General features: G+C 41.1%; 1 protein-coding gene across 10 annotated transcripts in view; it reads right to left on the reverse strand.

Moving 5' to 3' along the window:
* Positions 1-27,859, reverse strand: part of LOC111863322 (homeobox protein homothorax) — a 1,160,896-nt gene that overhangs the window by 278,511 nt on the left and 854,526 nt on the right. For 9 of the 10 annotated variants that reach the window (XM_023849545.2, XM_033751014.1, XM_023849544.2 and 6 more), the window contains one exon: positions 6,836-6,958. In XM_023849545.2, coding sequence (XP_023705313.1) covers positions 6,836-6,958 — 123 coding nt within the window. The remainder of the gene's footprint in view (positions 1-6,835; positions 6,959-27,859) is intronic. The other variant, XM_023849541.2, reaches the window with a different exon arrangement.

A 27,859-nucleotide genomic window follows, 5' to 3' on the forward strand; every position in this document is an offset into this window, starting at 1 on the left:
GGGGCAGACTCAACGTAGTTAGCTAAAATTATCAATATGGTTGTTGTTATTTTTGCCGCTGTTGTTTTTTCACCCAATGACTAGAATCTATATATAGACATTGCCTCCAATCCTTCACCTGTGTGTTTGTCTACATGTTTACGCTCAAAGAAGACATCGACCTTGGTGTACACGATGGAATAGCGTAATATGTAGAACTCTTGATGCTTTTTATTGTTGTTCTATTACGGTATTGTAAATTTACGTTTGCTCATGCTGCCATTTCTATAAAAAATTAATTTCTTTATATGGAGCATTCGTTCCGATTTCAGAAATACATTCGAAATATGAAACTTTGGTGCCAAGGTAAAAATTTTAATCTATGTCGCTAGCATCCCGGTATATGCCCTTCGGTATCTCAATTTCTCTGTCGAACTTTTCTTCTGCGTTTCTTAGATATCTGAGACATACACAGAGAAGCATACAGGATATTGTTGGTACTGTAATTTTCTTCATGTGTTTGAAGTTTTACTAAACGACCTCAAGATGGATAAAAGGGGGTGGTGTGGCCCAACCTCATCGGATTCACGTCACACTTTAATTTATATTAAAACTGCACCCTTAGTTGTACGCCTAGAAACATAAACAGTCTCTATAATATCTAACTAACCCCATGGACTTGAGCCCTTCTTGAGTAACCGCCAGTCACTCAGTTACTCAAGAAATTCCCAGCATTTTATGGAAGCCGACAGTTCATTATAGTCTTCAGAACAGCCCTCCAATGGTCCCTATCATGAGCCAGATCAATCCAATCCATATCAATCCATCATATGTAAAATTCATTTTAATGTTATCCACTCACTTGTTCTTTTTAGTTGTCTCATTCCTTCTGACTTTCCCACTAATATCCTATATGCATTCCTCTTCTCCTCTATTCGTGTTACATGCCATACCCATCTAATCCTCCTTAACTTGATCATTCTAAATATACTTGTCGATGAAGTCAAGTTATGAAGCTCCTCATTATGTAGTTTTCTATAAACTCTTGTCTTTTCATATCCCTTCGGTCTAAATATTTTCCTCAGTTTTCTGTTCGCAGATGTCCTCAGTTTATGTCCCTCTCTTAATGCTACAGACCAAGTTTCACACCCATACAGAACCACAGGCAAAATCATAGTTTCGTATATTCTAATTTTTACGTTTTTAGACAGCAGACGAAAAGACAAAAGTTTCTGGACTGAATGGTAGCAAGCATTGCCCGAATTGAAAATCCGCTTAATTTCCTCCTTGATCATCTGCACTGACCTGAAAATAAAGGACTGTACTTGCATAAGTACGAAATAAACGTAACAGGAAAATTTTTTAATACAGATCGACTTACTTAAAGCAGTCAGAAATATTAATGATACAAATGCATTAAAACAAAATATAATATACGAAGCAAACGTAGGAATGATCCTGTTTTATTCATATATAAATAAGCCAACTGAACGCAGTAGACACACTAGAACACGTCCTGTGGGAAGAAAAATGCCAGACAAGGGCAACGGTAAGCGAGAAACGCGGGTGAAACGCGAGATCCTTTGAAGTAGAACGTGAGGCGACCAAGACAATGGAACCCTCCATTAGACACCGGGATTATTTGGAACGTCATACATACTGCTGTATGATAGGCTAGCGGCTTCGCTCTTGTCCTTCGAGACAGGAGTATATTTCGAGTCTTTTATATTATTAATATTCACCAGTTTTCAGAAAAAGGAAATCCCAGAAACGCAGCAGACACTTTCGTATAACACATTCTCCTAGTTACGGAAAATATTTTAATTTCTACATATTGGCAAACTAAGACAGGAAGAGGAATTCGAATTCATCTTGTTACTTCAATACTTTGCGCCGAAGTGCTGGTTTTGGATATTCATATTCGTACCTCGAAAACATAAGGGCCACTGTACTTATATAATCATACCCTCTCTTTAACCCTTATGTGTTACAAATCAAATTCTGAAAACCTACTGCTGCAAGATAACACCTGGGATGTTCTTGCCTCAGTATTCAAGTCAAGTTACAAAAAGCTAAACTGGATATTGAACTGATAAAAAAAATTGCCGTGAAAATTTTCGACTCTCTAACAGATTTCAGGTCAGAGGAACGGTGTCAAGGACAAAGCAAACAAGAGAATTTTTAAAAGATGCGTCAAAAGCATCTCCGTCGGTTCTTCCAACACTAATTTAATTTATAGCAAATTCGTTTTGTTAAAATCAACTTTTGACCCAGACGTAAATAGATGAATAATATTAATATGGATCTTAGATGGGGTGGTATGGATTGGATTTCTCTGGCTCAGGGTATAGAAAAGTGGATGACTCTTGTGAACACAGTAATGTACCTTCGGGTTCCATAAAATATTGGGGTAAATTGAGTCCCTTCATAAATGGAGGGTTCTCAAGAAGGGCTCAACTCGAAGGAGTCAGAATCAACTTTCGGATGCACCCATTTTCCGCAATAAGAGCAGAAATAAAATGACACCCCCGTTACCCGCTCAGTACATCCCGTCGAGAAATACGGCAGAACTAAATGAATACAAATGAAAGGGAAGTTGGCCTGTACAGAGTTTCTCTTTGTTCCCGTAGAAGGAAGGACACAGCCCATCTTCCACCCCAACCACCGCCTTCAAGTTGAGTGATGGCGCTTTCCACTTCGAGATGGTTGGTACGAACGTAACAATTATAATGGGAGAAGGGATTCACTCTCGCTCTTCCAGTATGATGTAACAATACCTTCTAGCCTCAAGTTCCATGGGAACCAATTACAGGGTAGTGTGTGGGGGCGTGATGGATTGCCCAATCAAGGGTTTGTTAGAAGGCCACGTGACCCTCCAGGCTCTCAGTCTTTAGAGGTTACTAGCACTGCCGAAGAAACAAGAGAATTGGCAAGAGAAACAATACAAGAGATTTACCATTTCTCTCAACCCCTGCATATATTACGTAATTATACTGATTATAAACTTTTGTAACGTAACAGTATTATTTGCATAATATCCCGAAATTCACGTTTTAATAAAGTCCAACTTCATCCCATTTTAACGAAAATTGTATCCTATGTTTGGCCTACCTGACACAGCACGAAATCGAAACTAGGAGCCCGTACTGTCACGATTTACGTGGGACTACAGAAGGTGTTTGGATTGGTGAATGGATTCATTGGTCACTTATACACACCACTGGGAACTGCAACTAATTACAGAGCTATCACTAATCTACACACTTTAGAAATCACCACAGCACCACCTAAGCCTTTGTCCAGCCTGCTGTCATCAGCCGTTCCCTGGCAACGGTTTCTAACAGTGGAGATTTTTCAGCTTCATGCACCCCGGTTCTATCTTCACAGCCCCCCGTGCACAACGCAATTCTTAACTGACAACTCCCAGGCTGGTAACCATTTCACACCAAACTTCTTGTCTTCTCTTCATAGGCTGACTTTCAACTAACTGGGACGCCCAGTTATCTTCAAGACAACTCCTCGGAACGGACCACATATAAAACATCCCCGTTTCCACTGTTATAGTCAGGCTGTTGCAGATGCCTAGCAACGGGATGCATAACACCGTTTCCTACTGTAACTCTATCGTTGAAGAGGCGCGTTTACAGCGCCACTGCATAGCAACGGCTATTTTCTCGTTGTTTTTTTTTCGACTTCTTTTCCTAGTAACGGATCTATACGCCACAGTACTTTGATCTGTTACACAACGGCGACCCATCAAGAAATTTCTTTCCTAAATGGTGAAGTTTGGTGTAAGAATAGAGCCCACAGGTTTCACAGCTCAGTCAGTAAAGTGGCTACTCTCAGTTGAGGACAGGGCGACAAAATTCTGTCCCCGGTAGGACAAGGATCTGTCTTTTTCGGCTCCGCACGTAGACCAGTTTTGGGGCTTACAAAGCTTCCTGCCTGAAGGGTACCGAGAGCCCTTTCTGCAACGTAAAGCAGCCGGAGAATGAAGCTGACCATTCGCTTACATCCAGTGCCGAGGTTAGGAATGGTGGAGTTATACCTCCATTCCAACACGTCTTCTCAACTGAAGCTCAACTAATTATGCCCAGAGATAAATTTACTTTTCGCCTTAACATTAAATTCAAATAAGAAACGTGTCCGTTTGGGAGGAAGGGGGGGTGTAGTGTCCTGCAAAATATTTTTGTTCGATTTTCGGATTCTGAGACACCAGATAAACCTATTAAGTTCCAGTGATGGACATCTTTGGCTCTTATGAACGTAATAATACACCCGGGAAGACCAACACAGAGGTGAACCAACGCTTAAGCCTGTGTGCAATTGAAGTAAGGCTACAACACTGGCTTGTAGCCGGGCGGCTATTCCGTGACAGAGAATTACAGAGGAAGTGAGAGAGAAAACTGGAATCTATTGCGTCTTCATATGGCTCTAAGGCTGCAGCAAAACAATGCTTCTCTACGACTGGTGCAATGTCCGAACGGATATTCAAAGAAGAATGGAATGTAACGCCGTGTACGCAGTGTCGAAGAGTAAGTCAAATAAAAGACCAGCATGAAGAAGGTAGAAAGAAATGGTGAGCATTGCAAATACAAAATCGGCCGTTTCAACGTCATGAATAAATTGGGCGTGACATACTCAGAAAAAATGTTAATCTATTGGGCGATAAGAGTAAGCAGGACTTGCTACCTGCTTCATGTTGGTTTTTTGATTGGTTTAATCTTCGAGTCTGGAGATGGGGGGGGGGCATGTTCCTCCTAAACATCGGTTGATATTCACCGGATTACACGCGCGTTATAACTTTTGAACCTGAACTCCTACGCATACAGTGAAAGAGTTGTTATACCTTAACCCAGTTTCGATTATTTTGCTACTATCCTCTTGAACACAGTCACGGGTTTACGTAAAATTATGGCTTTCATGCCCTTTCATTTTCCCCCCTTTTTATTCTCCTCTGCTCCTCTGCCTCAGAAAACCGCCATCACTTGTTTGGTATCTACGTCCATCGCCATATTTTATCGTGCGATTTGTTAGATAGAGAAGCCTGTCGTTGTTCTTTGATGTTTAAGCAAAGCAGAACGCATGCGTTAGCTCACGTTACCATGGTTACAAGGCGGGAATGTGGGTGGTTTCCATAACAACTGCATGAGCTGAAGATGCATGCGTGCGCCCGCGCTCGTAGTCGTTTTCAGTTATTAGACCTGCGTATTCTGTACTGTAGCGCCACCATAAGCCCGGAGACACAGTCTGCTGAGGAATGTGTACAAGAGGGGAGGGGAAAGAGAGGGCTCGGGAGGTTTGGTCGTACTGAAAAGGGACAGAAAGGAAGTAAAAAAATAAATGGAATGTACAAAACTAATTGAAAGTGTACGGTCAGCAAAGCAGGGTAGATTTTTCTAATGTAGGCTCACAATGTGACTGTTTACAAAGAGTTTTCTCTTTAGCACGGAATAACTATGGAAAATTAATCAGAACTTTCTCATTGTTAGTATTCAATATGCCTACAATACAGGGGTCCTGGCGTCGGAAATATTGAACTATAAATTATCCAAATAAAAATGAAATTTAGAAAAATAATAAAACGAACATAAGTAGGCACTTTTTAATTTTATTTTATCAAAATTTATAATACAGAATAAATCAACTGATATGGACGGCTACTGTGGCCTTCTGCCTTGGAATCCTCAGAGGGCAAAGCTAAAATTAATTGCTTAAACAGTTTAGAAATCAAGTTCAAAGGCTTAGCGTTCACAAAGGAGTTTATTAAGTTCCTTACAACATACATTCATGTTGCATCTAACAATGCTTTTTCATACTCATCTGAGAGTAAATTATATTTCTTCGCCAGAACACATCCATGCTACATAAAAAGATTTAACCACAAACGTGTACTTCAGATTTCATCCAAGTTCGTACACTCTACACTACTTCTCTTAAACTGAACGATTCTAACATGTCTCGAATTTTCTTTAGAAAAACTAAATTGCCTAAACAATATAATCCACATAACCGATTTCTATGTTAAATTTAATTACAGAATATTATATTGAGACTAAACAGAATGTAATGCATATCCTGCAGTAGTACTGATCGTAATACATCTAGCAGTAGCCATATTTTGCATTAACAAAAGAAACGAAAAAAAAAAAATGAATCTGTGGGCTTAACATTACCCAATACAAAAAGCACCTCACAGCACTTTTACACCTATTTGTAGCAGAAATGTGCAATTACATAATTCTACCTACCTACCTACCTACCTACCTAATCTATCTGTCTAGCTAACTACCTGTCTGCCTGTTTGTCTATCTGTCTTTGGCTCTACAGCCTTTTGTTGGACTTTGGCTGCTTTTTCAATTTATTAATATATATATATATACTCGTATATATATATAGAGAGAGAGAGAGTCGATAGGACTCCTTGGACGGGGGATATGCACTTCACAAGACCGCTTACCTACACAGAACAACACAAAGACAGAATAAACTCATACAACCATGACTCAAATGGGATTCGAGCCCACGATCCCAGTGTTCGAGCAGGGGAAGATGGTTCATGGCTTCCTGGCCATCGAGACTGACACATAATTCAATACTGAACATTACCTACAGGTATAACAAAAGATTTATGAACATACACATTACCAGTCTAAAATTAACATGTTACAAAGTAAGTGCAAGTATTGCTCTACAGTTGCCAATTGTAAATTTTGTGAATCAGTCATTAATATGTATAGCGGCAGTGTCTGCTTTGACTGTCTCGCCTCGTATGCGCTTACTGCAGACTCAACACGCGCAGACGTCAGATCCTATGAGAGAACACCGAGATAATAGAAAGTCCTGTGAGACGTACCGTTGTACTCACCGGGGCTGCCCAGGAACACGGACGAATACAGGACGCCCCTGCGTGCGTCGTTCGCCGCCGCTCGCGCATCCGCTGGCGAGGGCCATTCCCGTCGCGTTGGGCACCACTTCCCTGCACAAATAAACGACAATTATTAGCAACAAATGAGCAATCCGTCACCAACAATTTGCATAACATACAGGGAGGATATCGAAGTCAGATAATGTACAATATAATTCGACTTTTGCAGATAGATATTTGTGCTTTCAATTCACGTTTAAGAACACTTAGACCTAACGTCTGTTCTATTATGTATTGCTCCTCCAATTGTGACCATCAGAAACTGCTACAAAGTCACATTAACATAAAAATGTTCTAGGTATGTAATCACAACTCCACTTCCCTCCCCATATCTATTTCAAATCTTAACCAAGGAAACAAAAAGTAAAAAGGTAAAGCTATCCCTGCAACAGGATTTGGAGGTCTATAGGTTTGTGGGACGTCGAGGCTCCCACATCGTCTAGAGAATCGGCTCACAGATGGCGGTGAGGTCAGCCTTACGCGCCGGCTGCCCTTTAACCCTAGGAAGATTCCTGGTACTCATGTCTGTTAGAGGCTGAGTCGACACCAGGGCCATAGTGCGGCTGGAAGGATTAGATCAATCGAAAAATCAAATGAGGAATTGAATCCACGACCTTCCGGCTTGTAGCACAGTGCCTTAACCAATCACTCTACCGCGTGTCCTCAGGGAAACAAAAAAATTACAAAAATTTTTCACAGAATTTGAAATTTTAATACCAGAAACACAATCATGCGCACATGACACGTAGGTATATTTACTATAACAAAGAGTAAGTCTGGTTAATATGTGAGACATTATTATAATAATAAAATTTCTCTGATTTCTTGTTACCTACATTCTCCATTTCTCAAAAAGAAAATATACTGATTGAGAAGAGACATGCAATTGTTAATTTATGAAGCCTATGAAAGAAAATAACTGCAATGAAACAAAGAAAAGAAATATCCGAAGAAATAAAATAGATTCTGTAAGAAGAGGGAATACAGTCATTCATATGATATGAAATATACGAGGATACGTTTTACAGCATATTCTGGAGAGTATGATAAAGTGATTACTGCAGTTAGGGTCAGATTAAAAAAATGTCTTCTGGCTTATGCAAACAAAAGAAAAAATTTCGTGGCCTGTAGTCCTCAAGCTAACTATACCGACAGAGCGACCGCCGCTTGACGGCGAAGTTAGTGCCAACTTTTGCAGATAGAGTGTGTCATGTGGCCAGCGCAACGGATCCGCACGGCCGTTAATTTCGGTTTTCTAGATCGGAACCGCTATTTCCTTGCAACACCTCCTCAGTTATCCTCACGAGGCTGAGTGGACACCGTTCCAGACCCATTACTTCTCAGAAAACCTCACCTCTGGGGCTGGTACAATAGACCAGAAGTGGCCGCAGTACAAGGGACTCAGTCCCACCCCACTAGCAATACAAAAAGGACCCTGATGCATAATGTCAATATTCTTAACTAAAGGAAGTGTCAAGGCATTAGAAGAGATGACAGTTATAATAAATTCAGCGTCATTAAACACCTATCTCAATAGTTCAGCTATAAGAATAAACTTATAGAAGCGTCAAAAATTGCATGAGATGCATTGTCAAGACTCTCTTGTTAAGCTTCACTGACACCATCGTACTATAATTGATTAGAGACTATTGCTTGCAAGGAGCGAATAAAGACCGGTTTTCAAGTCTTCCAAGAAACCCAAGGTATTTCAAAGCAATGAGTCATCATTTAAATGAAGGCTTTATCTCATAACAAGCTCAATGGCCACAATCGTGGAACACGTTAACACTGATGGACAATGCCTAAATGACTATGTGAATATAACACAATGACAGATGAATGCACGTGAATTCAGTTATGAAACCTCCCAATTAAATCCCTAGGCCTATACATGGAAGGAAGAAGAGAACCGTTTGTAACAAACTTACAAGATATTAAAACTGTACTTGAACGATGTACAAGAAACGAGAGGTCATAATTACACTCTATGTAATTTTTTTCCCCTTGGCACTACAGCCCCAGTGGGCCTAGGCCTACCTCCATGAACTTCTCCGTTCACTTCGGTTCTTTCTAGATCTTAGACATTCGGTAGGACTCCTTGGGCGGGTGATCAGCTCGTCGCAAGGCCTCTACCTGTACACAAACACAGAAAAACGCACACAAACATCCATGCCCTGAGTGGGATTCGAACCCACGATCCCGGCTTCCGAGCGAGCGAAGACAGTGCACGCCTTAGACCGCTGGGCTACCGTGACCGGCACTCTATGTATTTAGTCATTGGTTATTTGCTGACACTGTGTTGATTGCAAGGTTTCATGAACCTGAGCGATGTAAAGGAATGAGGTGCTATGATCCGGAAAGAACATGAACCATTTAAGGGTGGATATCGACTGCAGGGACTTTCACGAAAACGTATCCCAGCAACCGGTACTTCACACAAAGTTTCGAACCAAGCACTCTGCAATGTAAGTCAGTAAGGTTGTCACTGAATTAAACTTTCCGATTGCATTATCCGACGTTATTCTTCTCCGCATAAAGATGTTGGAGAAAACTGCTTCATAACTTGTACTCTTCTCCAAGTATAATTAGAACGACCAAGTCAAGGAGGACGAGGTGGGCAAGGCATGTAGCACGAATGGGGGAGACGAGGAATGCATATAGGCTAGTGGTGGGAAAGCCAAAAGAAAAAGACCACTGGGAAGACAAAGGCGTAGGTAGGTGGAAAATATTAAAATTGATCTTATAGAGATAGGATGGGATGGAATTGACTGGATTAATCTAGCTCAGGATAGGGATCATGGAGTGCTCTTGTGAACACGGTAATGAACCTTCGGGTTCCATAAAATGCTGGGAAATTCTTGAGTACCTGCAGAATTGGCTGCTCCTCAAGAAGGGCTTAGGTCCATGGTAAGTAAGTAAGTAAGTAAGTATAAATGCGTAGGTGGGTGAACAATATTAAAATGGATCTTAGAGAGATAGGATGAGATGGTAGAGACTAGACTGGCTCAGGATAGGGACCAGTGGAGGGTTCTTGTGAACACGGTAATGAACCTTCGGGTTCCATAAAATGCTGAAGTTCTTGAGTAGCTGCAGAACTTTTGGCTTCTCAAGAAGGGCTCAGTTCCATCGGTAAGTAAAAGTAAAGTAAAGCTATCCCTGTACCAGACCGTGAAGGCCCATAGGGTTGTGAGACGTTGAGGGTCCCCCACATTATCTAGACAGTCGACTCAGAGATGGCGGTAAGGTTGTCAGCCTTACGCGCCGGCAGCGGTTTACTCCCAAGGAAGATTATTTAATTATTTCCGAGGGGTCGGAATTCGAGTCCCGGTGCAGTCAAGAATCTTCGCTTTTCCATGTCGTCCAGACCGGATCTGGGGCCCACCCAGACTCCTATCCAATGGGTACCGGGGGCTCTTTCTTTGGGGATAGAGTGGCCGGGGCGTAAAGCTGACCACTCACCTCCAACTAGTGCCGAATCAAGAAAATATGGATATATACATCCACTCCCCCATTCGTCTTCATGGCGTAATACTTAATTAGTTAAGTACAGGGACAACTTTACCTTTTATCTAATGTCTGGTTCGCCGTATGTTCCAAAGAATGGATGATAATAGTAAAAAGAATATGACATTACATCTCTAACGCCTGATTCAGGCACAAGGCGGTGCCAACCTACGAGCGAATCTAACATTTCTAGCCGCCTTCCCTTCAAGATTTAAATCGGTTTTGTAACATCTGATTGGCTGGCCGTTCTGTATTTGGTTTCCGCCAAAACATACTTTCTGTGAGATTCTTACAAAACGTGAAGACAGGATTATTGTATGATGATATATACTTCGCTTGGATTAATAAAAGCGTCAATTTTTGTAATTATAATATATCTGAGGCATTTCTGAAGGCAGTCATAATTTTTTTCAGGATAATTTTTTGTCTCTTTTTTGTCTTTTCATCTGATAAACACTTCATTTCTTACCTCTCAGAATTCTAAAACTGACCACCTTTCCACTGCAGAAAACAATCTGCAGCAGTTGTAGCTAAAAGATACAAGCATACAGTCTATGCTTCAACACCTTTCTCAATATTTTTTCCAACAGTTTTAGACGCTTGGCACTTTAAGTGTCTATTATATCTTTAAAGACGATTATGTATATATCGCATTTCCCATTATGCATACGGTGTTTCATCTGTCGGTATTATAATTACCTCTCTGAAGCCTGAACGGTACAGATTCCATTCCTACAGAAAACAATACGTTCTCACAAGAAAGACCAACCGAGCAATACTGTATGGGTAAATAATTGTTGTATATTCTGATAATCATATGAAAAAATATACAATATATGTAAAAATGCAGAGTTCTGACGTGAAAAAGTAGGTTGTACATATAGTAACCACCATGCTTTAAAGATTTTCATCGTAGTTCTTTGCAATGTTTAACATGCTCGAACTTTCTCTATTTATATATTCTAAATTCTAATTCTTAGTCTTAAAATTTATTTCTATATATAGGAGCAAGGTTACTTCAGTCAATTTACCGATTACGCTCCGGGGTGGACACCAGAGAAATTGTGTTCAAATTCCGATATGACAGCGTTCAGTCTGGTTGCGAGGCCCAATCAGCATCCTATCAAATAGGTATATTTGACTCGGTCTTGTGGTTAAAGCGGCCGGGGCGTGAAGATGATCATTCACCTCCATATAGTGCACAGGTTACCGCAACGCAATGCCTTCACTCACCCATATGTCTTCATGGTGTGGTGTTTAATTAAGTAAAGGGATAACCTTACGTTTTACTTGGAGTCTATATATGTTGCTTCCTTTGTGGCTGTACTAGAATTGGAGATTCGCCGTTGATTTGTTTCTAAACGCTTCCTACAGCGGGGGCAAAAAAAACATTCCGTCCGGCTTACTGCGATTTAAACCCACAGCTATGTGACTGCTGTGTACATGTATCATTATTAGGGGCGGTACGGCGTCCACTTGTCTTCGCATCTTGTAAGACGTTTCAAAGAAATCAAATGGCAGGACCCGACTATTATACTGTTATCAAACATATGTCAGAAATATTCCACAACATCAGGTTTTTCTTTCTTATAAGAATGATTCATAAAACATAGAGCTTATATAAAAAGTTTAAAATGCAATAATTAGTTTTTTAATCCAGTGTATCCACGTCACAGTTTGCGTGTACTTTTGTCTTCAGGACGTTTCGACATTTTATCTATCGTATAAAAAACTTATTAATAATGAGAAAACAGTTGACTGTCCTAGAACTGTAGGTATACAAAGAAACGTAATGGTTACTAAAACCTGTAATCAAAAAAGAAAATCTTTCTTCTCCCCTAACCCACAATAATAATAATATTATACCCTCTTTACTCAACCCTCGGTAACATGCCTGTGACGACACGGGAAACTTATAGCTTTTTAACTCGCAATTTCTCGAAAGAGGTTGATGATATATAGTGAGGAGAAAACAATAAAACAAAATAAAATGTATTGAACCTTCAGCGTGAGATTTAACCTGGAATCAGTTTGGTTTTATTATCCAATCTACGTGATTGGAACAAAAATAAAAAGACGGAAAGGTGGCACAGTGCAAATAATTGGGAACAATAGTTACAAAACAAAATTCGATTCAGGAAGAAATTAAGAGGCGATTGAACTCGGGTAATGCTTCCTACCATTCAGTCCAGAACCTTTTGTCTTCTCGTCTGCTGTCTAAAAACACAAAAATTAGAATATACAAAACTATAATTTTACCTGTAGTTATGTATGGGTGCGAAACTTGCTGCCTGATATTAAGGGAAAAACATAGACTGGGGGCGTTTGAGAACAGGGCGTTGAGAATATTTGGACCGAAGAGAGATGAAGTTACAGGAGGTTGGAGAAAACTGCATAATGAGGAGCTTCATAACTTGTACTCTTCTCCAAGTATAGTTAGAATGATCAAGTCAAGGAGATGAGATGGACAGGGTATGTAGCACGAATAAGGGCGAAGAGGAATGCACATAGAATATTGATGGGAAAGCCAGAAGGAAATAGACCACTGGGAAGACCAAGATGTAGGTGGGTGGACAATATTAAAACGAATCTCAGAGATATAGGACGGGATGGATTGGAATAATCTGGCTCAGTATTGGGACAAATGAAGGGCTCTTGTGAACACGGTGATGAACTTTCGGGTTCCACAAATTGTTAGGAAATTTTTGAGTAGCTGCACAACTGGCGACTTCTCCCGGGGGAGAAACTTAAATGTGGCCGCGTACACAAGCCAACGCGATTTTTCAATATGTGGGAACATGCAAGATTTTTGTAAAAGAAAAACAATAATAATTCAATTCCACTAAATCAGCCTGCACGTGACACGTGAATGTTGATGTACTGAAGTGTAAGTATTATGTTGTGCAGTCTACTTTAAGTATAATCTTTACAATAACACCATCACCACCAAAACGACAGTAATAAAAATGATAAATCATAACGACTATGGTGATAATAGCATTAACAACAGTAATAATAATACAAACTACAACAACACAGAATTAAGGTTAATATCATTTATCGTGTATTTACAGGATTTACTGGAATTTGGGAGGAACAAGGCAATATATATAATCTACAAAACAGAACGGTTTACTAGTTGCAAAAGCCCATACTACACGTTTTTATCTTAATCTTTCCGACACGAAGTGGGATAGACCCCGAACATTCAGCTCCATTCATTATTAAATATACGACAATTACATAAACTAAGTCCTCAAAAGCTAAGTTTTTTAAATTCACTTATTGGGGGAGTCCAACTGGGTCCACTCGGCATGGTGGCCACTGATTGGCCTATTGTAGCCTGCCTCAAGTGATAATGATGGAGAATTTTGTGGAATGAAAATCGGCAGAGGAAACCGAAATGCTCCGAAAAAAAAAACCCGCCCCAACGCCACTTTGTCCACCACAAATCCCACTTGACCGGACCCGGGATGGAACATGGGCCGCCGCAGTGAGTAGCCAGCGACTAACCGCTTGAGCTATGGCGCGGAATAAAACTGAAGTTACTGAACTAACACATGGAAAACACTGACCTAAAATATCATATTTTCTGATACAATTATTTTTTCGTTATTATCATGTATGGATCTGAGCTTAGATTTATGAAGCAGGCTTTATTAATCCTTCCCCATAAAAGAATCAAACTTCAGATAAGAGAAAAGAGAATTTTAAGCGACCTAATGTGTACAGAGCAAACGAAATTACATTTCACTGAATATTCCAAGGTAGAACTTTAGGTGGTTACCATCTGCAGCCCTAAAATATATTACATTCAGTAGAGTGGAATCCTCCCCACACCGCTCCAATTTCATCCCTGCGCAGTACCTACACAAACCCCTCAATGCCATCAACCTGAAAACAAGCCTCACACCCCAGCCAGCCCTTACTGTTCCATCACTCCTATCCCAAGATCACCCTCACTCGAAACACCCATTTTTCGCCTGAGATGTCTCGTACGTGTGCCATTGTACATCATTTCCTGGCTTGGAAGGGAAAAGGTAAGACTAAGATTACATCCTAAAAAAATAATGGTCTCGAGACTCACTTTAACACCCAATTCATTTGCAAGAGCTCTAAATGATCTTTAAAACGACAGAGAGGGGTCTTTTCTTTTTAGGAAGTACGTGGTAAGAACGGGGCACGCGGTAGCGTAGTTGCTTGAGGCACTATGCTACAAGCCGGAAGGTCGCGGGATCGAATCCCGATGGGGTCATTGGATTTTTTTTTCCAATTTACCTAATCATTCCAGCCGCACTGTGGCCCTGGGGTCGACTCAGCCTCTAACAGAAATGAGTACCAGGAATATTCCTGGGGGCAAAGGGCGGCCAGCGTGTAAGGCTGACAATCTCACCGCCATGTTTGAACCGATTGTCTAGTAAATGTGGGAGCCTCGACGTCTCACAACCGTATGGGCCTCCACGGCCTGTTACAGGGATAGCTCCACATTTACTTTACCTTACGTGGAAAGAACACGAACAAGGAAACAGAGCACTTTCCCGCATAAGCTGTGAAATACGACGAATGAAGTCAACAGGAACACATACGAGTATTAGGGTACTAAAACCACTATCACATAATAATAAGGTAACATTAACTTAAATTTTCCACTGTGCTTAACTAATTAAGCACTACGCCATGAAGACTTCTGGGGCTAAGAAGGTAGAAAAGGTAAAGCTACACCTGTAACAGGCCGTGGAGGCCCATATGGTTGTGAGACGTCGAGGCTCCCACATTTTCTAGACGATCGGCTCACAGATGACAGTGAGGTTTTCAGCCTTACGTGCCTGATACCCTTTACTCCCAGGAAAATTTATGGTACTCATTTCTGTTGGAGTCAACCCCAGGTGAATAGTGCGGCTGGAAGGGTTAGGTAAATTGAAAAATCCAATGACCCCATCGGGAATAAAACCCGCGACTTTCCGACTTGTAGCATAGTACCTCAACTAACTACGATACCGCGTCCCACCGACGTATGGGGGCGGGGATGTATAGATCCATATTTTCTTGACCTCGGCAGTAGCTGGAAGTGAATGGTCAACTTCACGCCCCGGCCCGCGGAAAAAGAGCCCCCGGAACCCATTGTATAGGATACTGGGTGGGGCCCCAAAGCCGGTCTGGATGACGTGGAGAAGAGAGAATTATTGACCCCACCGGAACTCGAACTACTACCCTTCGGTCGTCCAGCCCGTAGCCATTCGCTATACCGACTACGTTACCCCGGCTCCCAACTATACATACAACTGTCCATAACTTGAAGTTTGCGATGTATCATTACTACTGTGCAGGAACAGCTGTGCGAGACAGTTGCGGTCAACACTTTTCTACGAGACAAGAAGTTTCAATAATTCTGTAAGAGACAACAAATCTGAACGCTTTTGTACGAGAGAACACGTTTTAGTACTTCTGTACGAGGCAGAAATTGAAGTATTTCTGTGCTAGACAAGTCTGAATACTTGTGCTCGAAAGCACCAATAAGAATACTAGGCCGACTAGAACATTTCTTGCCTGCACAGATATACACATATGGAGTGTACTTCATTTGCATATCAAGAACTGAGTTTATGAAGTGTATAATTACTGAAGTTTGCTGATCAATCTTAAAAGAAAATGAAGTGGGGTTTGGAAAATACCGTATTTACGCATGTATAGGCCACAGCACAATTTTCAGACAGAAATTATAGAAAAAATAATTTTCTTGGAATATTATTTCAGGAGTAGAACACCCTGTATTACTAATTATGAATATAATTTTTTTTAAATGAAGTATGATTTCGAATATTTCGAATATAAGCCGCACCCCAGTTTTCCTCTTGAATTTTTTGGCAAAAAATGTGCAGCCTATACATGCGTAAATACGGTATCATTCACCCAGGAAAATTCAGGGAACCTGATCCAGAAATCTGACACGGATCTTTACGATCCATATTGTAACGACTTTGGGGATCTTTGTGTGACTTATAAGACGGGTTCTGGATCGGATGATTCGAGTTATTGACCGCTTTATACATAGTACAACAAGGAACAAATAACTAGTTTATGTGATACCATTCTAAGCAGTGTCTACACGTATATCTCACCTGATCTTACCCCAGCGAGATGCAGGGTAATTTGAGGAGTTCGACATGAGATATAGCTACATCAAGGCTGTGAGAGGGTGACGGTTATAACGTTTGGTTCACTTCACTTCCTGCTTTTTAAATGATAACAATGTTATAAACATACGAGTTCTTTTATTGAACCCTTAAACGAGAACGAAGTACTTATAAAACAAGAAAGAAAGAGACAGAATCCAGACAGTAATGGTGAAAGATTTATGTCGATACAATCAAGAAACCCCTCACTTTAAGTACTGCAAATAGAGGAGTTACGCCCACCTTTAAAGACAGCATCCACTGCGTGTATGAATCTTAAGTGGGCAATTTAAACATTGACGATGCAAAAACCGCCAGTCATGCACCGAAACGTCCTGCTTTCGACAGTCTAATATCGGTATTTGTCCTGTAACCACTGCATTATTAAAAACGCAGATTGCTTTACTTAACTGTCAGGAGATTCGGGTTAGGTTTCGGCCTATTTGTATAAGTTTTCTAACAAAAGTGATTATGCACGTAATTGTAAAAGAAGACGAAAAAACATGAGAAAAATTACAAAACATCATTCCATTCTGACGTTTGCATTTTAATACAAACCCTCAACAATTAATAATCATGAAATTTAGTATTTTTTTATAGTTCATGTGAATGAAGCGTGTTGTTTCCAGAAAAGGCATGTGTAATTTTATTGCGAAAATTGTTTCGTATGGTATCAAATGATCTAATTTACATGGTTCATTATATATCGTCACAGAATAAAAGAGAAACCCAATAAATTGGTCCAAAGGCATTAGTGGTGACATACATACGTAAGCAAAAACGTACATGGAAAGATGAGACAAGAAATCTCGGTTTTGAGATATAATTCGAATGAAATAAACACTCGCCCAGAATGAAACCATTTTCTTGTTGCTAGTGAGGTGGGACTCAGTCCCTTGTACTGCAGCCACTTCTGGCCTATTGTACCAGCCCCAGATGATAGGTGAGGGTGATAGTGGAGGAATTGGTGGAATGAACATTGGCAGGGGAAACCGAAGTACTCGGAGAAAACCTGCCCCAGCGCCACTTTGTCCACCACAAATCCCATTTGACCACATCCGGGATCGAACCCGGGCTGTCGCAGTGGGAAGCCAGGGACTAACCGCTTGAGCTATGGCGCGGCCTCCAATGAAACCATACTAAAACATTTGAACTTGTCACATCTGTTGAATTATTGCATTTTTGGTTATCACCCCTAAAACAAAAAAGTTCATATTGTTACGTGTTATCTTCTGCAGAGCAGGTTAGTGTAGCGGTAGCATCCTACATGTATGGTTTACCTGTATTAAGGATGTGTCATTTCAAGTATATGCTAAAATAATACGAATATTCCGACAGGTCGCAATCGGCTACTTCCAGATACTTAACGACACAATATTAGGGGCCATCTTCCTATCTCATTCAACGCAACTCGTAAAAGACCCAAAATTCTGCACTTCAACTAGTGTCTGTACATAACCTAAGAATAAATAGTTCATGTCTGAGACCGGAATGCAGATTCAAATGACAAGAAATGACAATTACTGAAAGACAATTTATAATTTGTTAGGAAAATAACGTAGCAACCATATTATGAAATAATTATTTTCGTTTTTCTGTGAGGATTGAATAGAGCTTTGACCCCTCCTGTGCTTAGCTTCCGTGCCAGATTTTGAAAAGAAAAGTGTCAAATTATGTTTCTTAACTAATCCAACCCAACTTCGCCTAGCCTATCCTACCCAATGTATAACACATCCTACATTCACCTAAATTAACGTAGCTTAACCTAACCTGACCTAAACTAACCTCACCTACATGTAAGAGGAATTATACATCTCCATCACAGGAAAGGTTCACGCTGTAACTCACTGATTAATACATAGCTAATAAAGATATTAAGCTAAATATAGGTTTAGACACTACAAATTCCTTTAAACAAAGTAATAAACCACATGAGCTTTAAGCTCATAAGAAGGACCACCAATTCCTAACATTTGTAAGTTTATTGTTGTGCTACAAAATGACACACTATTAGCTATATAGAGAATGGGGATTCATAAACTGTTGGATATATGAAGATAGTGAACTGTCTATTTCAGGGCAACTATTCTGGTAATTACCTAAAGGATGTGAGGAAAACCAAGAAAACATGAACTCACTGAATGAGACATAGGGAAATAACCCGCATGGAACAAAACAATTACAATTTTTTTGTGAAGCCTTCAATGTCTTTCATTTTTTAGTTTGTTCAGTATGGACATATCAATAGCAAAAATGATATGACATCACTTACGTTACTTTTATATTTATTTAAAATATTTTATTGTATTTTCACTTTGGAATTAAGATTTCACCTATTTTCTTTCATAATATATACTTTATCCAGTAGCATGTGAGGACGCTTATGATAAGATTTTTTGGGAAGGGGGGGGCTGTGTTTGGTACCACCGCCTGCTAATGCGACCGACAACAGTTACTAAACCCCTTAATCAACACAGCTTGTATCGGCTGAGATATACAAGTGCTGTACGCACTTGAGCCTAGAAGGAAATGAATGTGAATCTTGCTTTAATATTCTTAAACTAAGAGTAAAATTACAGATAGACATCTGTAAATATAAATATAAATATGAGATTTAATAGTATAATAAATAATATAATCTAGCAAAAAGGTAAAGTTGTCCCTGTGCTTAACGAATTAAGCACTACGCCATGAAGGCGTATGGTGGAGTCGATGTATAGATCCACATTTTCTTAACCTCGGTACTAGATAGAGGTGANATTTTAAATTTAAATTATTTATAACGTGCTCATCTTCTGAACATATTACCATCGGCATATGCTGTTAGTATTCCGCAGGTTTACCATTCATACAGCCAAATAATATATTCGATGATACAATTCAATACAATTATACAGATGCAATAACCATTCGTAATTAACAATCCACACTGACGTTTGTCTGTGACCACAGATCAAAAAGGTAATTTCGAGCTGGCCACACAAGGCACAAAACTGCGGTCAGTATGGCAGTTGGAACAGCCACCACAAACAAAGCCTGCTTCTCGTCCTGTGCCAGCCTAGACGCCCTGGCTTTGGCATGAAGGCAGTCCAGCCGGTCAGCTGGATGCGAGGGTCAGGGGGCAGGAAAAGAGATGAAGAGGGAACGGCCAATGAAAACACATCTACAGAGTCTACGAGGGTGGGGCCTCTTTCTTGCACCTTGACAGGAAGGAGGGAGAATGGACCGCTCTCAGAGGCTGGGGTCACAAGTCAAATTATGGCTGAACCGGATAGATTTCAATGCTTGAGTAAGACACCAACCTCGAAGCACGGAGCAACACATCAATAGCGTACCCGTGACTTCACACACAGTCCGATAATTCTGCAGTGACGGCTACTGAGTAACTACTTACTCATGCACCTGAGCCCTTCTTGAGGAGCCGCCAATTCTGCAGCTACTCAAGAATTTCCCAACATTTTATGGAACCTGAAGGTTCATTACCGTGTTCACAAGAGCCCCCCACTGGTCCCTATCCTTAGCCAGATTAATCCAATCAATACCATCCCATCCTAACTCTCTAAGATCCACTTTAATATTGTCCACCTACCTACGCCTTGGTCTTCCCAGTGCTTTCTTTCCTTCTGGCTTCCCCACCAATATCCTATATGCATTCCTTTTCTCCCCCCATTCGTGCTACATGCCCTGCCCACCTAATACTCCTTGACTTGATCATTATAATTTTACTTGGAGAAGAGTACAAGCTATGAAGCTCCTCATTATGCAGTAACTAATCTACATGTAATGTACGTAATACTCCATGAAATATACACTGTGTTTTAGATGTGACTTCACTTTGGGTTAGAATCCAAGTTACAGCAATGACATTTTAATTTGATATTTAATAAAAATATTGTATTTATTTGATGACTGCGGTGCAGAGAATGTTCTTTTCTTTGTTTTGCAGAACATTTACACACATCTCGCAACACAAACTGATTAAACTACCGTCTAGCAGCTTCCTCCACAAGTTGACGCATCCAAATATCTCCTGGGGCACTAGCAATTCAATACTGCTCACATTTCTTCTGTGCAGACCTACAAGAATGCGTGTACCGGTTCACGTGTGCATAAATAAATTATATTCACATTCAGAATTACCGGGTTTTCGGACTTTGCCCATCGTCCGGTATTCTAAAAACTATAAAACACGACGATTCGGAAACTGTATGTGATTCGCTTCAGTTTAGCTCTTTCCAAAGGACCCAACATGTCAAGTTTCTCCCATCTCACCTGAGGACGGAAACAGATCCAGTCTCCGAAACGTTGTGTTTTCTAGTTTCTAGAATCCCGGACGATGGACAAAGTGCGAGAACCCAGTAATGCTGAGTGTTATACACCATCGGCAGAACCCTTAAGAATCTACTTATATCCATACTGTTCATACTTTGTTATGTTTTCATTCAAGTAATTTATTGCAATGTGTATCCAAAAGCGTGAATCTGACTACTACGTCCATCTAGTATTTTTCCCTTAGCACCATAGCCCAAGTGGGCCTAGGCCTACCTCCATGAACTTCTCCGTTCACTTCGATTTTTCTAGATCTTACACATTCGGTAGGACTCCTTGGGAGGGTGATCAGCTCGTCGCAAGGCCTCTACCTATATACAAACACAGAAAAACGCACACACAAACTAAACATCCATGGCCTGAGTGGGATTCGAACCCACGATCCCGGTTTCCAAGCGAGCGAAGACAGTACATGCCTTAGACCGCTCGGCTACCGTGGCCGGCACCTCCATCTAGTGCCAAGGTCAAGAATAGTGGATCCGAACCTCCACACTCAAATATACCTTCATGACGTGATGTTTACATAATTAAGCATAGGATCAATTTCACATTATACTGGACGGAAACAGCAGCCTCATTCTTCGGTTCACGTTACAAATTGAGTACAGTTCTTCTTCTCAGATCTAACCTACTTTGCTTTCTCTTTATGTTGTTCAAAATTCTTAACAAAAACTTTAACAAAGAAACTCGACACAATCTTTATGACACTTCGATATTATAAATTCAGACGTTCTCTCAAAGGAAAGCAATAAAATATTACGTGAGGTGTTCCCACTATCGAATCAGCTTCTTTATAATGTTATATTTGTATTTGATCAAGAACTCTTTTTTTTTTCGTGTCTTCCATTTTGAAGTTAATTAACACCTGTTCCATTCATCCAATTCTTCTGTCCCCTTAGATCTCTCGTTAATTAAGGCAGGCCCATCTATCCTGGGCGTAACCGTTTGGATGCCTGCCAAGTCCAGATTGAACTTACAGGAAGTACGCACGTTTAGATGATCACTGAATCACGCAAACCGAGTCTCTGAAGAATGAGTGGGCAGCAGACAACTTCGACATGGGAATTAACTATAACGTCCAAGGTTTCAAGATCGACATCACTGGATATAACACACAGAACACAGACACCGTTACTAAATTGTGATGAATTAAATAAAATTCCATTGTTATTGCAGTACTAGTCATAATCCATGAAGCAGTGTTTCTCTGTGAACAATATCAAGAAATGTTCATACTCGATTTGTGGTGGACAAAGTGGCGCTGGGGTAGGTTTTCTCAAAGTATTTCGGGTTTCCCCTGCCAATCTTCATTCCACCAATTGCTCCACAATCACCCTCACCTATCATCTGGGGCTGGTATAATAGGTCAGAAGTGGCCGCAGTACAAGGGACTTAGTCCCACCTCACTAGCAATAAAAAAAATATTTACATACTCTGAAGATCTGTTCTCCTTCCCGTGAAATATGAATCAGTTCATAATATCATGCCATATTTTCTAGGAACCATAATAATCTATTTTCCCATTTGTATACCTGTTAGTAGGTTTTCCAAATAATCTCTCCCATCCATGTAAGATTTGAGGTTTTCATGGCGGTGACTATGAAGAAAGCAGTCTTCTGGGATTTGGCACCGTGTACATGTGGTGTTAACCGACGTTTCGGAGGAACGTATCGCATCCATCTTCAGGGTAGAAGGAAAAATATAAGAAATCGGCTGGCGAATAGACCGTGAGAACCGGTACAAGATGGAGGCGATACGTTCCTCCAAAACGTCGGTTAACACCACATATACACGGTGCCAAATCCCAGAAGACTGCTTTCTTCTCCCATCCATGTTTTCAGACAAAAATTCTCCATGCAGCTGTCAAGTCTGGCCATCTCATCATCTTTGATTTGGTCATCCAAATAATATTTGGTAAAAAGGAGACTCTTAAGAAACTGCTTCCTGCCAGAGTTTGGATAGCTCAGTTGGTATAGCGACAGGCTAAGGGATGGAAAGTACGTGTTCGAACGCCGGCAGTGCAAGACTTCTCTCTTCTCCACAGCGACCAGACTGACCCTGGAGCCCACCAGGGTACTGACGGATATTTCCCCGATGGTTAAGAGGTATAGGCGTGAAGCTTACCATTCACCTCCATCTACGAACGGTGGAGCTATACCTCCATTCCCTAATATGTCTTCATGGTATAGTGCTTAACTAATTAAGCACAGGGACAACTTTACTTGTTAACTTTACCGCCTGTTATTTCCTCTATCACTCTTAGGCGTTAACGTAAGTTAAAATTTAACAGCTTATTTTGTAATATATATTTTGACATTACTTCGCCTCAGAAGAATAATTTCGCTTGCAGAATTCATTCAGACATTGTGTTTTAAGGATGTTAATCCGTTGTACTTGCGGGCAGATAACAGTTTATTCCGAAGCTAATTTGTCAAACTGCTGGTAAGTGAAACAACTTGAAGATGGAAAACTATAGAGTTGCAACATCGACCGAAGTGAAGGAAACACGCAAAGATTTAAGTATGGCAACAGCCTACCGTCAGACAACAGTTTACTGGATGCAGAGTCTGAAAACCCGCATTAAGTATTTTCGCATTTCGAATGCCTTGCAGGTTGGGAACTGAGGACAGGCACAGAAAGCGCAGAGAGAAGTGGAAGGTTACAAACACAGGTAGTCCTGCACACAGAAAAACGAGGCACTTGTTAGACGATAAAATATGGACGACAAAGGCTGAGACAAGAAGACAGTCAACGTGATGTATTCGGGTTTTGTGACCCACAGTAGGACTCCCCAGAGAGGGGCGCCCTATCCCCCATAACCCCCCGTTTCTTCAGCTTGTCTCTCCACTGCTTACTAGTACCTACCCACTGACCGACATTGGAACATGGTCATTCTTCATCCACGTCTCCACTCCACTATCTCTACACACTCCGCGCCAAGTTCGAAACCTAGACCTGCCTCAACTACGTAAATCAACCTTCCCTTCCTCTTCTGCCTCCACCTCCTCTTCCTACTGGCGAAGTGACGTTGTTAAGTAATGGGAGTTCCCCGTGGTCGTTGACCATATATTTTAAACGCGTGCTCATGGTGTCATCCCTCCACCACACATACACTTCCCAACCAAAAGAGAGTAGACTTGCAGTCCCGAACACAGCTAGACTAACTTGCCCATTTCACCGTTTGCTTTTAGGTAACCGTGACTCCCTCCTGCAGAAACAGCTGTTACGTCTAATTTCAGCAGGAAGCCAGCTGTGAAACTTGGAAAGAAATGATAGCCTAATTGCGGAAACAAATACATGGAATGACCAATCAGTAGGCAGGTATGTGCAATTTCAGAGTTCCATAACAGATTACGCCGTGTATGTTGCAAAAAAAGATTATGGCGACAAACAGGCCCTGCGCAGTTAATGTCTGCATATGTTTACGTGACTTCAGGTTACTCTCCCACCTTTGAAAGTCGTAATAGATGTCTGCTTGAGGCCTTGAAATGATATTTAAATTTCGCATGCATCACAAATATATTTCTTTTATTGCTAGTGGGATGGGACTAAGTCCCTTGTACTGCGGCCAGTTCTGGCCTACTGTACCAGCCCCAGATGATAGGTGAGGGTGATTGTGGAACAATTGGTGGAATGAAGATTGGCAGGGGAACCCGAAGTACTCGGAGAAACCCTGCCCCAGCGCCACTTTGACCACCACAAATCCCACCTGACCAGACCCGGGATCGAACCCGGGCCACCGCGGTGGAAAGCCAGCGACTAGCCACTTGAGCTATGGCGCGGCCACTTTCAGTAATTTAATACCCAATCAATTAAAAACACTGGTAGTTTAAGTAAGATCACAACTTCAATTTATAATCCGTTAGGAAATGAACTCTGCCGGCAATCATTGAAGAGCAGGCTTACATCACTATTTGAAATCGAATCAAATTCCCAGCTACAGTTCGCACATGTCTCTACAGAACCATCGTGGCTGCAGAAGTAAAAGCAGCGCGGCTGTTGGCACACTTCTGTTCACTTGAACAGGAAAGCGATTCTTCATGCTGTAAGAGATGAGGAATTAAATAGCGAATCCATGATCAACGATAAGACAAACTCCCCAGACACTTTTAACGACTTTCAAACGCCTCCTCTCCACTTCTGCATGACAGATGTTTCCTTCTAAGTGGTGCTGCCATCTGTAAACTTGGAACTGAAACCACCAAGCACACTGTAAACAGTAAAGGCTCTGATCTTCCCATTACGCCCATGCAACACGAGAAATAAAATACTGAACGTTACCAACAAGCATTTGTTGCGGCAAATTTAAAAGCTTAATTAATTATTTATCGCAAAAATAATGTGGCATGTAGACCCGTTGGTAGGCAACGACTGTGAAACAAGCAACTATACAACAGCCATTGCTAAGTAACGGCTCCACAACAAGCATGTTTCCACTGCAATAAGAGTATGCAGAAATATTGGAAGAGACGGTTTCCACGCGGTCCGTGCCAAAATATCCAGTCAGCACCCTTCCATCCTAGTTCTTCAAGCTGAATTTTAAACTACCCTTCATCGAAGTAATGCCGTACCTTCAGGTTTCCCTACCAAAACTTAGTATGCATATCTCTTCAGCCTCCTTTAAGGTGAAAGCGCGAGTAACTCGTTAAATCAGCTCCTCAGATGGTACCGGACCGTGTATATCTCAGTGTCTCCAGATACTGGAAAGGGTTGGACACTCTGAGCAGAAGAAGGTCCTGCCCTATACATTATACACGTATGTATTTCTACGCGTGTAGAGAAACCCATGCTGTTTGAATCCCCATTCGGTTTAATTAAAACTATATTTAAAAAAAAATGCAATCTGACAATATCTTATTAAAATATTCTTCGTCTTCAATCCAAGGATTAGATATTTGCCTGTTTCGGCTTCTTTTATGACTTTCCTCCATCACTTCCATCTATTCTCTGGAGATGCTGCCTTAATTTATCTGTATTTTCTTCTCTTTCAGAAAGATAATTGTCAGTTCTGTCCCTGCATAAGAGTTTCTTGTTTTACTGCAACTCTTCGTATGTAATAAAAATGTCATCTCAGCTACTTGTATCCTAGTTCAGTCCCCAATCTTCACGGTCCAAGATTCACTGCCTGATATTGCTATAGGCAATGCCATGACACTCGTCTCCTGTTCTGGTCTTTTCTTCATTAAGTTCCTCAATATAGTTCCACACGTCTTCAAACTTATTTGCGTCTTTTAACACCATAATTACATGTCACAAGCAGCCGACACAATCATTTTAAGTTACTAACATTAGATTTGAATTAATTATAATTAATGTAATTTTGACCGCCTCTGTGGTCTAGTGGTCAGGGTTCCTGCCTACAGATCCAGAGGTCCTGGGTTCGATTCCCGAACCTACCAGATTTTCTGAGAAGTAGTGGGCCTGGAACGGGATCCACTCAGCCTCATGAGGATAATTGAGGAGCTATTTCAAGGAAATAGCGGCTCCGGTTTATAAAACCGAGATTAACGGCCGTGGGGATCCTTTGCGCTGACCACGTGACACCTTATATCAGCAAAAGTTGGCACTAACTTCGCCGACGAGCGGCGGTCGCTCGGTCGGTATAGTTCGCTTGCCGGAGTTTATAGTTTAATTTTACTTAAACAGAAGAAGCATATGATTTGAAAAAATAAATTTTATGAAATACTGGGCGTGTCTCCATTATCATAATGCACACTTGTACCGGTTGAAAATTATATGTATTTAATAAAGACACTCACAAGATATTTACAACCGGGCAAAATTATAATGACAGACTTTAAACTCCTCTTCAGAGCCTGTTTATCCATTAACCACAAGTAGGAAGCCGCCCCGTACTCTCTTTGCAGAATTCTGCTGGCCACAATGAAAAGGGAGGGGAGAAGGGGAGGGGAGGGGAACAGTCACTTAGCAATGATGAAATGCCCCAGATCGTTAAGCGGCAAACCGATAGCCTGAACATTTCATAAAGGTCAAATGTCTGTGGAAAGAAGGTCACACATGCGAGCTTGACCCGTGCCGTTCATAAAGTCTTTATGGTTGTGGCAACTTCTGGCGTGCATTATGTATGTAATACAGTGCACACGTGGTTCGAGAGTATTTACGTGCCCTGTAACGCAGCTTAAATAACCGATGAGTGACATCTGCTCGGCGTCTATTTCATATTTCTTCGAATTTCCTCCTATTTCTGTAATTTTATGAAACCGCAAGAAACTTCAGATTCATATACCGGTAAGGAGAATACCGTTTGTTCTGTGAAAGCCATTCATTTTGTAACAGGAAGAGCAACAAAGGGCGCAGAGCATGAAGGAAATAATCACGTGTAATGGCAAAGATATCAATCACGGGAAAAGCATGTGTCATAAGATATGAAAATTATTTACATATAAATTGAAGTAAAAATGACAACAGTACGTAATACTAGCGAATTTCGTGCAATGTGTTTCTCGGAGACGTTGCCGATAGGTGTCTCGTGGTGTCTCCTGGGTAACAGACTGCAGTGCTTACGGCTTGTCCAGTCGGGCTCTTTCTTTGTTAGACGCGCTCAATTATATAACATCATTTCTAGGATTACAAAGTGCGCAATCGTGCTGTCGTACAGTACCCAAACCTTGGAGAAGGTGGCCAATCGTGTGGTTACACAGGGCCCAGTCCCTGGGAAAGGAGCCTAACTGTGTGGTTGTACACTGCCCAATCTTTGGGAAAGGTACCCAGTTGCGTGGTTGTATAGTGTCCAATCATGTGGTTGTAGGTGCCCGATCCTTGGAGAAAGCACAATCGTGTGGTTGTAAGGTGCCCAATCCTTGGGGAAGGCGTCCAACCGTGTGGTCGTATAGTGCCCAATCCTTGGATAAGGTGCCCAATAATGCTTCCTTATACTGCCCAATCCTTCGGGAAAGTGCCCAATCGTGCTTTACCGAACTGGTCT

Source organism: Cryptotermes secundus, unplaced genomic scaffold (assembly GCF_002891405.2).
Source record: "Cryptotermes secundus unplaced genomic scaffold, Csec_1.0 scaffold159, whole genome shotgun sequence".
Lineage (NCBI taxonomy): Eukaryota > Metazoa > Arthropoda > Insecta > Blattodea > Kalotermitidae > Cryptotermes > Cryptotermes secundus.